General features: G+C 52.4%; 3 protein-coding genes across 3 annotated transcripts; all 3 read right to left on the bottom strand.

The window, feature by feature from the left end:
- Positions 1–168: 168 nt before the first annotated feature.
- BO87DRAFT_340710 (NACHT domain protein) lies at positions 169–6,805 on the bottom strand. Its single transcript, XM_025620670.1, has 3 exons — positions 5,990–6,805; positions 910–5,928; positions 169–860 (listed from the first exon to the last, which is right to left on the bottom strand). The coding sequence occupies exons 1-3, from the start codon at positions 6,338–6,340 to the stop codon at positions 225–227; spliced, it is 6,006 nt and encodes a 2,001-aa protein (XP_025476913.1). The 5' UTR covers positions 6,341–6,805; the 3' UTR covers positions 169–224.
- A 1,028-nt stretch (positions 6,806–7,833) lies between these two features.
- BO87DRAFT_314952 (putative cAMP receptor-like protein) lies at positions 7,834–8,936 on the bottom strand (the record flags this gene model as incomplete). The annotated part of the gene is made up of 6 exons (XM_025619679.1): positions 7,834–7,977; positions 8,034–8,272; positions 8,325–8,510; positions 8,557–8,700; positions 8,751–8,793; positions 8,847–8,936. 6 exons carry the CDS (start codon positions 8,934–8,936, stop codon positions 7,834–7,836), a joined length of 846 nt encoding a protein of 281 aa, XP_025476912.1.
- Positions 8,937–9,984: 1,048 nt separating this feature from the next.
- Positions 9,985–11,342, bottom strand: BO87DRAFT_365003 (isopenicillin N synthase family dioxygenase; the record flags this gene model as incomplete). The annotated part of the gene is made up of 6 exons (XM_025621778.1): positions 9,985–10,053; positions 10,121–10,292; positions 10,352–10,488; positions 10,553–10,978; positions 11,030–11,137; positions 11,193–11,342. 6 exons carry the CDS (start codon positions 11,340–11,342, stop codon positions 9,985–9,987), a joined length of 1,062 nt encoding a protein of 353 aa, XP_025476911.1.
- Between the last annotated feature and the right edge of the window lie 57 nt (positions 11,343–11,399).

The raw sequence follows: 11,399 nt of genomic DNA, 5'->3' as shown, positions 1-11,399 counted from the left end.
AAAAGCATAAGGATAGTACCTTTTTCTCTTTCATTTGTTATTCTATGATTCCTATAATCTCTTATATAGATATTCAAGGAATGCTCTATAGTCAACTTATGAATAATATCTTCGTAGTGATTATCAGAAGAAACAGTATTATTACATTACTATAACACTATAAACACCCCAACACCTAATTACAAAAACTGGCAATCTAGTTTTCAATCTGTTAGTTCAACCCCTTACAAAGCTGTAATCGAAAGCCTCTTCGCACCCGCATTGCCCGTCAGCAACGCAGACCCGCTAGATTGACGCAGATGGTTCGAGTGCTTGGCTGCCTCTTCGACATCCAAGCTGAACCGCCGGGGGCGCTCCCACATGCCAAGTGAATCATCCGCCGTGGACGGCTGCTCCAGCTTGGACGATGACAGGCCAAACTTGGTTGCAATCTGCTGCACGCGTTCCTGAGCCGCCGACGCGTCGATGGCTGCACTCTGCCCTTCCTTGGCCAGACGAGCCTGTGCCCGCTGCAACAGCTCCAGGTGTTGAGTCACGGCGTTGATAGCAGCTGACTGGTCTTCGGTCTCGTCGTTCAACAGCTCTGCCAGGGCTGTCTCATGCAGAGCAGCCGCAGCAAGGTTGTTTCCGGACGCCGTGTACAGTCCGGAGAGCAGCTTGTTCATTTCGAGAGTAACGGGGTCGGAGTTGCCCCAGACTTGGCGCAGGTTGTAGCAAATGTCCTTGCCCAGTGTCGTGGCGGCCGTGACATGGCCGCGGCAGAACCGGGTCTCGACCAGACGTCGGCCAATCCAGACAACTGCGGGCAGCGTCCAGGTCTTCTGGACAATCCGAGAGGTCCAGAGGTCGGTGAGAATAACCTGTTCTGTTAGAAGGGATACCGTATGAGTTAAGAAGATGGCTACCTACCTCGAGATCTTGGAACATTTCGTGTTCTCCCAGCACTGTCACCAGATCGTTGAGCTCCTCGAATGGAAGTTCCGAGAACTCCATAGGGATATCGCGTGCGTTGTTCATGACTTCCTGAAGAAGCGTCTTCGACTCAAGGGACATTGCATTGGTCGTGGTAGTCTCAGTGCACTTGTTCACCTGGTAGCCGCAGAGGTACAAGCACAGCTTGATCGCAATGAAGATGCTCTCCGTCGAGCGAAGTCCATCGGTCAAATGGACGAAGGAGTGGAACACACTAGTCACATCAGTGGCTTCTTGGAATCTTGACTGGTTGCACAGATCCCGGACCATGCTGGTGGTCTGGGTGATAATGTTGAGATTGTAGTCATCATGCAATGACTCGCGCCGACACAAGGAATAGAACTGATACACAGCATCCTTCTTGCGGGCTGACTGCGAAACAGAGAGCGTGTTGCAGAAGAAGTCGTACAGCTTGTTCTGGGTGCTCTGTGCTGCTGTGCTGCGCTTCTGTTCCGTCTGCAAGCGATGCAATTTCTCGCCAGCTGCAAGGGTGGGCATGAGATCATGACCAGCCAGGCTCTGCTGGAAGACGTTGTACACCTCGCCTTCACGAGACAAGTCGTCTAGGATCTGGCTCGAGCTGCGTGTGCGGCCAAAGACCTCCTCGAAAGATGCCACAAACACTGCCGGTCGGTACTCTTCGAGATTTTTTCGCTGTGCCGCGGGGGTGTCGTGGATGACTTGCTGGTGCAAACTGTCGATAAGTGCCCAGCCCTCGGTATTATATCCACACTCCAGGTAAATCTCTGCCAGCCGGCGGGCGCGATATATCAGAGCGTCTTGATTGGCGGTAACGTGGACGACCTCATCAACATGTTCATTGAGCAGGTCGGCACCTTTCCGACGGGATTCAATGTTGTCCTGCAGAGAGTACAAGCGAGCGATTTCGCGTAGCCACATGAGCGTGGTGGGCGCGGAGAGACCCTGCTGCTGTTTGGAGAGTGCCAACTCCTCGATGTACAACGCGCGAGCTTGTTGCGACGTATCCTTGTTGCGCAAGTGCAGCTGGGCCATGCGATGCTTGATGTCCATGGGTAGCGGCTGTGTCATGTCAGGCAGAGAGCGTGACGCCTCCGTGGCAGACACCCAATCGCTGGTCTTTAGCACCTGTCGGTACAGGTCAATAGCTTCGCTGGTATGCCGGTCGCTGCTAGCGCAGAGTGCTGCGAGATACATGGTTGCATCTCGAGTACGGTGACTAGTCGCTCCATACAGCTTACGGCACAGCTGCTGGTGCTGTGATGCAACCTGGTAACGCTCCTCGTAGCCCGCTTGACCCGATGTACTCTCGAGGATGGCCATATACCCAGCATAGGTCTTAGGAAGCAATCCTTCCTGCAAAGCGCGGTCATAGCCGTCCTTTTCATCGAAGTGCACCAAAGTCGGCCACAGATGACGATAGACGTCGAGCGCAGCATCCCATTTCTTGTCTTGCTCGTAAAGGCTGGCGAGAGCCACAGCCGCACGAACACCAGACGAGGAGATCCTGCCCTCATGAACGCAAGCCTTGTAGATATGACGGTAGCTATCTTCAGCCTCCGCACGCCGGTCCAGACGCAAGGCCAGGTCGGCCTCATAATAGCGGCTGTCCAGAGTGTGCTTGTCGTGCGCACCTAGGCGCGAGGCGAAGAACTCGCTCACCTGTCGCAGGAGGATCAAGGCCTTGTCAAACTGGAACGTGGTTTCGTAGAATTCAACCACAGTCTTTGTCACTGTAGTAACAGCGGGCACCGCAACTTGGTCTGCGGTAATCGAAGCCTTGAACGCGTTGCCGTAGACAATGGTGGCTCTCTTAACATCCAAGCGACGGAAAATACAGTAGGCGTAGTCAAGGGCAAGACTAGACATCAACGGAGAAAGATCAGAAGAGAACTTGGCCCTCGTTTGGGCATCCTCGACGTCAGGCCAGGCATGCTTCAGCACAGCCCAGGAATAATCTGAGCCCTTGCGCCACTCTTCCTCCCGGATACATTGAGTAGACAACTGGTGACAAAGCATCATGATGGACTTCATGTTGCGGGTATCTCCTGCAGAGGCGAGGCTGTCTATCCAGCCGGGCAGAAGCTCCTGGTCTTCGGGAGACATTCCCGCCATAATATATTCGGTTTCAGCTGTAGTAGCATCTTGGCTGGGGATCATACCCTCGGTAAGTGTTTCCGCCAAGGACACTGCTTGAGATGAGTACACTTGACCAGATGACTGGTAGTACTTCCACATCTCCAGTGCGAGTGCGCGGTCCATATCGGTCAGATTCATCTCCCGCGCTTCACCCCGCAACTCCTCGGCACGTTTAAGCATTTCTGGGGACTTGACGCCACCCTCAGCTTCCAAGTCGGCTGAAAGTTCGCGGAGGATGGACGTGGCCCGGTCAGATTGACCCCGACGACGCAGGAATTGCGAGTAGTAGAAAGCAACCTTGGTCTTCTGGTCCCAAGATGTTTTGGAATCAGCCTCGCGTGCCGACAGTCCTGTCCAGAGTCGGGACAGCACGGTCTCGGATTTGGACACTTGACCATTTTGCTCATATAGCTGAGCCAGGTAGAGAGAGTAAGTCACCCGGCGCGGGTCGGTCGCATCCATGGAACGAAGCATGTTTTCATACTTGATGCTGGCCAATTCCAAAGCTAGCTCGTCGGAAGGTGCGATATCGAAGTTCTTTGTGAGGAATTCAGCGGCTTGCATGGTCTCCGACGAGTGAGCACCGTAGGTCTTCACAGTCTGGCGGTAAAAGTCCTTGGAAACGTTATACGCCTCATCATTTTGGTTGTTCTCTTGATACATGTTAACGAGGCGATCAAGATACTGGAGCCGCTGGGGGAAGCTGATGTCGGACTTGCCCCAGCCGGTCATCGTCATTTCTCTCAATGTGACAGACTTGCCTCCTCCACTGGTCAGGCGACCAGCGGCCGGCGAGGATACAAGCATCTGCTCCAGCTCCTGGGTGATTGTGCTGCTAGTTCCCAGCTGACTTCGGCTCACCGTCCAAGCCTGGTAGAGATGATCATTAGCCCAGGAGGTACGCGCCTTCTCAGACGCCCGAGCACTGAGGATCAGACTTTGTAGGACAGCCGGGGAATCGCTTCCGAGCACGACACGGCGGACTCCAACCGCCAATCGATACAGTTCAACAATACTTGACCGACTGAACTGCGACTCACGGTTGGTAAGCTCCAGCTGGGCGAACAACACAGTGTCGGGCAGAGCGCGCCGGAAGGCAGACGGGAATGAGAGCTCGCGGTCGGAGGAAGCCATCGGTGAGGACAGCATGTGGGAAAGCCAGTACCGGGCGGTATATTCAAGAAGCACATAGGCGTCCAGGTAGCGGTCGCGGACCTCCACACTCATTTTGTCCCAGGAGACAGAGATCTCGTCGGATACCGAGCGACGTACCCACGCCAGGCAGCGGATCAAGAGATCGTAGTGTGCATCTGCCAGAGAGAATGGAAGCTCCTGACGCATCTGGGCTCTAGCCTGGAGGTGCTCGCGGACCATGGGATGGCGGAAAGAAACGAAGCCATCACGCACGGAGATCAGCCGCCCAAGAGGCTGGAAGACATCACGCTCGACATTTGGTGGACGAGTTGAAACCTTAAGCGACTTCAGATCAACAGACAACAATTGCTCGACCTCTGGGATGCGCAGTGGCCGCTCACTGGCTACCAACCAAGCAAGTAGGCTCTGCGTACCAAGACGGTTGAGGTTGATATTGCGCACGTGGTAGTCAATAAGATCACCTAACGTGTTGGGCATTCTGTGGACAGCTGTGGTCATTTCATTGTAGGTGGTCTGGTGGCGCACTGCCTCAGCGGCAAGCTGTGCCCACACGAAGCATCCTTGGGAGCGGTTGACAATAGACGTAGTCAGGGACTCACGCTGGGATGGCTCTAGTCCCGAGAAAGAGGAGTCCGAAAGCATGATATCTGTCACCGCTTCTTGGAGATCCTGGTGAGTCGTGGCTGTGTTCATTGCAATCTGGTGCGTACTGGTTGTCTCCTTAATAGGTAGCAGGTCAGTCGACATTGGCCGGCTGAAGATGATCAGCTTCGAGGGGGTGTTCGCGACGGTATCCTGAAGCAAGCCGAGGAACGCGCTGACAGTGGTCTCCGCATGTTTCATTTGATCAAACCCATCGACCACTAGCATGAAATGGAGGTTGGATTGGACTGCGGTCCTGATGGCTGTCCATAGCTGGCCTTCCACCTGGGGATCGGAAGCGCCGGATGTGGCCATTTCCATAGCACCGGTCACAGCTGCGAGGATGGCGTCCTGCGTCTTGCGACTGCTCACACAATAATCAAGCATCTGGATCAAAATCCCCTTGAGGATACTGAGCGTCAGTGTCGAGATTGGGACGTCCGACCGGATGACGATGGGGATGACGTTCCAGATATCATACTCCGAGGAGGCTTGCAGCCTTTCAACGGTCCACTGAGCCAAAGCACTCTTTCCGCAGCCCGGGTTGCCCCGGATCATCATCATGCTACGTCTTCCCATGGCAAAAGTGGTCAAATGAGGCTCGAACCAGGTGAATGAGCCGTCAGCCAGGGAGTGGCTATGACCTTCGAGCAGCATCTGGAGCGGACGGTCCTGAAGCTCCAGAAACTGGTATATAGCAGGCAAATCGACGGTAGTATGCTGCTTGGCTGTACCAGACTCGAGGACATGGGCGAAAATCTGCCGCCAGTGGGTTATAAACCGATTTGTATAGCGGAAGAACGCGGCGTCCACGGCAGAAGTCATCGTCTGCCAATGCTGGGTCCGTGTAGCCTGACGATATTCCGAGGTGACATGAACAACGAGCTCCAGCAGATGGGCATAGATTTCCGCAACCTGCTGCTGAAGGGGCCGTGAAACCGGGAAGAAAGTCTCTTGCTGAAGCAACAGGGAGATGCCCAGTGTGACACGACCGTAGCGGCCATACAGGCTCTCCAGGATATCGATATGATCAATTCCCATCTACGGGACCATGTCAGCGATCCAAACGGCGATACCTTCCACCAAAGACTGAAAAACTTACTTCGAGAAAGAGGAGGTTGGTTCCCCAAATCAGCTTGGTGGCTTCCTCAGCCCCGTCCATGAAGCTGTAGACCGAGTCCCGAAGGGAGCCGACGGCAACGGCGAGCCGAGAGGCGCGACGCAAAGCTCCATCAAGGCGACTGCCATCTGGGGGCATGCGTCGCAGACGCTCGGCAGCAATAGTGTCGAAGAAGACATCCAGGGTGGGTGATTTAGCCTGGATTTCATTTGCGGTAAGCCCGAGACGAGTCGGGCACTCCTGAGAGACGGTGTTTACCGTCTCCCGCAGAATTGGGAGAGATGCTGTGCCCCCATTGATAGCAAGGGTTCCCTTAGCACGAGTGGAAGCCATTGCTGTATCATTTCAGTGGAGGTTGAAAATGGTAGGAAGCATAGCATTGAGCAATTGGCTTCTCGACGAACGTGGTTGCTGGACGCTATATGAGTTTCCGATTCCTCCGCAAGGGTCGATGATGCGAGGACCAACGCTGTAGTCCGAACCCTGAGCAATGTTGACATCATGGGCTTCTTCCCCTACGGATTGCTTGTCTGCCTCATATCCGTAAGGTCAAACTCGAGGAATTGAGTACGACGCGACCGTGGTTCGGGACGATGAGCGAGTTTACTGCAGGCAGTTGATCGCGCAGGGGAGAAGCCCATTCTGGCGCACTGCCAATAGCCATCGATCGGCCCACGTGAAATTGGCGTAGTCGTGGTGTCATGGGCCTCATTGTTGACTCGAAAGTGTGGTTAGGATGCGTCATGGAGAAAGGTGAAAGTCAATGACATCATGAACGTTAAGGGGATTGTTTGCGTGCGGGCTCAACAATGACTCGCCAGGTGAAGTTACGATGTCTTAGAAGACTTGAAGTTATATAAACTGGAACAGACCGATCATGATATTGTTTGTGAAACGTGCCCGTAGCTACTGCTACGACGGGGATCCCGATAGGGAAGACGGGAGGTGAGTATCGCAGTCAGGGTTACACTCGTCATGGCGGCAGAAAGCGCACTGAGACGAACGCGGCCCGGAGCCACGGGCTCTCCGTCTCCCCACCAGTTGGCCAGCCATCGAGCCATTTCTCACGATTTTGTCGGCAGATCAATAGTTTCAGTTAACTTATGAACTATATGGATATTTCACAGAACTCCAATTGTGCAATTAAGCTGGTCAAACTTGCGTCTTCAATCCGCGTGTTGTTACCATTGCAGCACACTACTACTACCCGATCTGCGTAAGAAACCACCAATTCATTCTCCTTCCGGACTGTGTCGGGAATATACTGGCAGATTTACTGGTGAGGGACTCTTAGAATGATCTGCCCCAGGATGAAGGATCTCATCCCTGCCTCGGAAATGCCCGGCAGACTGAGCCGGCCTCCAACAGTGGTGGTTCCACGGTAGATCCGAGCCCAGGAGTGTAGACAGCCCTTGGATCGCCCATCTATTACAAGGCCCTCACAAGTATGATTGGAACATACGGTGGTCAAGTCCGAATATGCTGTTGGAAGCTTGGCTGGAAACATGCATGATTCGTCGGAACAGGTGCCAGGGCTATCCACGCCGTAGATCATTTACCCTACTACAGAAAATTATAGTCATCAAACAATTAAAACTGCAAGTGGTTATGTCACCGTCGTCACCCCATTGAGTCCATCATTCTCCTAGCCCATGCAGCCAGTCCTTCCAGCCACTCCAAGAACGCTCATTAAACCCTTGTCATTTCAGTCAGCGTTGTGCAAGGAGACTAGCTGCTTATCTCGCTCACCGTAAATAATGGCATCTACAAAGCCCTGTGACATAATGCAGATCTAGACCTCTGTTAAAAAAGTTCAAAGAAGGCCATCATCTTTTTTCGATCACCTTTTCTAGAATCTCTAGTGCCAGTGGAGCGCGCTTTCCCGTCATCCCTTGATAGATGCGCACGGAAGTGGGGATGATCCAGATCAATGCATATACGGTCGGATATACCATCATTTGGAGTGACACCTAATCATTCGGTCATCGGGATGAGACCGGCAAACACCGATACTAAGGTGACTAACCTTCTTCAGAGGAATCGCCGAATGAGAAGTTGGGGTAGGCCCGTCACCGATATCCAGAAGCTGCCATTGGTGTGGATGCGGAGTCTGTAGAGTAATATCGTGGTCGCTCGAGAGAGCTTTATGAGACCGGTAGAGGAAGAGGCATAGTCGGGTATAAATGCACAGGATGACAAGGATAATAGTCCATCGTGGAATGAAGTTCACGAAAATTCGGACACGATCACTGGTGAACCAGCACCCTGACCTCTATCAATCGTGCGTCTTAACACCATAGAGCCAAAGGGGACATACAGCCACCGGCATACCCATATCCGACGACGACAAGGCCAAGCACTGCCCATAGGATTGAGAGACCCCATGGGATGCACCAGAGGGCGATTTTATGGTTCTGGACCCACGACGCAGCGTGGACATAGTCCATCAGTATGAGGTACGTGCAGATTGCAATCGAAAGAATCCAGTAGTCAGCTAGCAGTACTAAAATTAGTATGTTACCGTCAGGAATGAATATATAGAGTCTTACTCTGCACCAGAAACGTCTGTGCCATGAGTCCATTGAAACTGCAGAATATCTTGAGGGAAGGATTCCATATCTCGATGCCCGTGGTATTCAGCCCAGCTGAGATGACAACATTGCTTGCGGCTAGAAATTCACTGATCCCAAGACCTGAATCCGTCAGTGGCAATTATAGTCCATTATTCACGGAGAGACAGCACCTAAAATCAATTGATGACGGAAAGTGCGCAGACTGGGTATAACCTGATGCGGGTCAGAAACAGACATGCAGGCAGACGCCTTGGTCCAATACTCACAAGGAAGCTGATAATAATCCATCCTGACCCTACCATGGAGGCAACCGAAACCACGAGGATAATTCGCGAGAGAATCTCCTCTGATTCCATCTGTATAGGCGCGGAGAGCGCAGCGTGCTCCATCAGCAGTGAAGATATCAAGTCACTCGTGTTACATACTGCAGCATCTGTTCGAAGAGAAGAAAGAATATCAAATATTCATGAGAAAGGTAGGACATTGCAAGGTAGATATCAAAACTACTATCGGGCACCTCCTATCGTGAACTTCGAGCGCCCGCGGAGTTGGCCATCCCACTCCCAGAAACGCCGTGGAGATCGGCCGTGCTCCCAAAGAGATGGTTAGAAAAAGCAAGTCTGGATCGCGTGCTTGGGCAGGTGGTCGTTGCGTATACTTAGTGCGAAGATCGCGCACCAGTATTCCAAGTGTAGGATTGAGAAGATCGAGTGTACAGTGTGATAGACTTTCACAAGATGTGATCCCAACGGGACGAAAACGCAATGAAGCCATGTTCTGTCTCTGTTGCTTGAGTGGGAATTGCTCATTAATTCTGTTGGCTGTTCTGCACATAATTGTCCAGCCTTAGGTATGTGTTGTATAGCTCAACTCGAGGCTTCCCCGAGGTCGATGGCGCGAGATACGGCAACCAAGTGAATCTCTAATCCAGGGGTAGCCTGAAGTACGGATGCTCCCTTATCGTGCCGGTTCACTCGATCAGCCAATCCAGCTGCAAGATTGCGGATATTGCTTTGGCGTGGTGTATTTGCTTTTTCCTCGACGATCATCAGCGTCGGCTATCGCGATGAGGCTGAGCAGTCGCCCAAGTTTGAGGTCTTTTTCCTACCCAATGACCTCCTCAATGGTGCATTGTCACATTGTGAGAATACGATAGGGGTTGGGCTGAAACCCCCATGCGATGTTGCCTACCGATGACAAAATGTGAACCGCTCTAATAGTGCATTTGTCCACTGATGAAGAAAAAATCACGCTCTCAAATTCTGCGCAGCCATTTTGGAGCTGGTCCAAAGAGCTGTGATGATGGATTTATATTTAGCCATTATCAATGTCGTGCAAGATGCCCAGCTAGGGGATCTGCACAATGCATCTTCTCCAACCCCTCTTGGTCCCAGCACAATGGTCTTAGTTCCCTTGGGTCGGCGGCTCTGGCTCGTATCCAACATAGGCCGTAGTCAATTGGTGGCGCACCCACTATGACGTACCAAATTTAGCCTGTTCCTTGAGAAGAAAGAACGTTGAAGCATGCAATTCGTCTTACCTCCCCCGCTTTGAACGGCTTCTTGCACGCAGGACTATCCTCGGTAATGCAGCTCGGCAGCACCGCCACAGTGGTGTCATAGTCCACCCCAAAGAAGAAGGGGATGGTATATCGCTCCTGTCCGGTCAGGTTGGTGACGCGATGGATGGTCGATTTGAACTTTTTATTGGTCCTGTACACATTATTATACCTTGCAAGACGTTGGAATCTACTAAAGACAGCACTACATACCAGATAGACAGGCAGTCCGAGATGTTCACTACCAATGTGCCAGGAATGGGCGGCGCCAGGATCCATTCCTGTCGAGCATTGAGAACCTGCAAAGCCGGGACTCGATCTTGTGAGAGTATAGTGAAACATTCATAGTCCTGAAGAACAGGTATTGTCCCATTCAGTACGCACCTCGCTTCGTCTTTTCGGGCAGTTACTTACCGTGTGTTCTCCAAGTCCGACTTTCACCTCGCCCGCGACCGGCTGCGGTGGATAATGCAACATCCTCGACGTAGCCCCGGGGTTCTTGACCATCGGGTCGAAGAAGTCCTCGGGCAAATCCAGTGCTAGCGCAAAGATTCGTATCAGCGCCCGAGATAAGGTCAACGCCTCAGCAAAGTATCGAAGATAGATTTCGCGGAACCCAGGAAGGACATCCTCCTCAGGCCATTGGTTATCCCCATACAGATCATACGTGTCTGGAGGAAGGGCGTCATGTTGGCTCTTCAGAGGGTCGGCTGCGACTTCATAACCGATATCGAACGATTCGGAAAAGGCCCCGGGTGAGGCAGGGTCTGCCTCGGTAGCGGCCCCGAGATCCGTGTGGGTGGGCTGCTCTGAGTAGAGAGGCATGAAACCGCGAAACTTCTAGATCCAGGATCAGTAGATTGTTGCTCAAAGGCGAGAGGTGAATGCCACCCTTGATCTTCCAATATAATATTCCATCCTTTGCTTCTGCGACGGAGTGAAGAACTGACGCGCCATGTCGTGGAGGGAAGTGATGAGGTCCTCAGCTATTCCATGATTCTGTGTCATACTCAGGTACACTGCCTCCATCCAACCGACTAGGGAAGAAGCATACCTTGATGTAGAAGAATCCGACCTGCGTACAGGCAGTGAAGATCTCCTTTGCCAGCTGTTGGCGCTCCTTCAGCACGGGACTCCTTAATGCCGAGAGGTCGATGATAGGGATATGATCGAAATTCCCTGGACTTGCGTTGCTAACGGACATTGTTTATTGCTTAATTATGCAGCGTCTTCCAGCAGGGAAATAGAGTAATTAATGTTG

Source organism: Aspergillus neoniger (genome assembly GCF_003184625.1).
Source record: "Aspergillus neoniger CBS 115656 unplaced genomic scaffold BO87scaffold_29, whole genome shotgun sequence".
Taxonomy (NCBI): domain Eukaryota; kingdom Fungi; phylum Ascomycota; class Eurotiomycetes; order Eurotiales; family Aspergillaceae; genus Aspergillus; species Aspergillus neoniger.
Note: the sequence above shows the minus strand (reverse complement) of the source record. Positions and strands in the feature narration are given on the sequence as shown.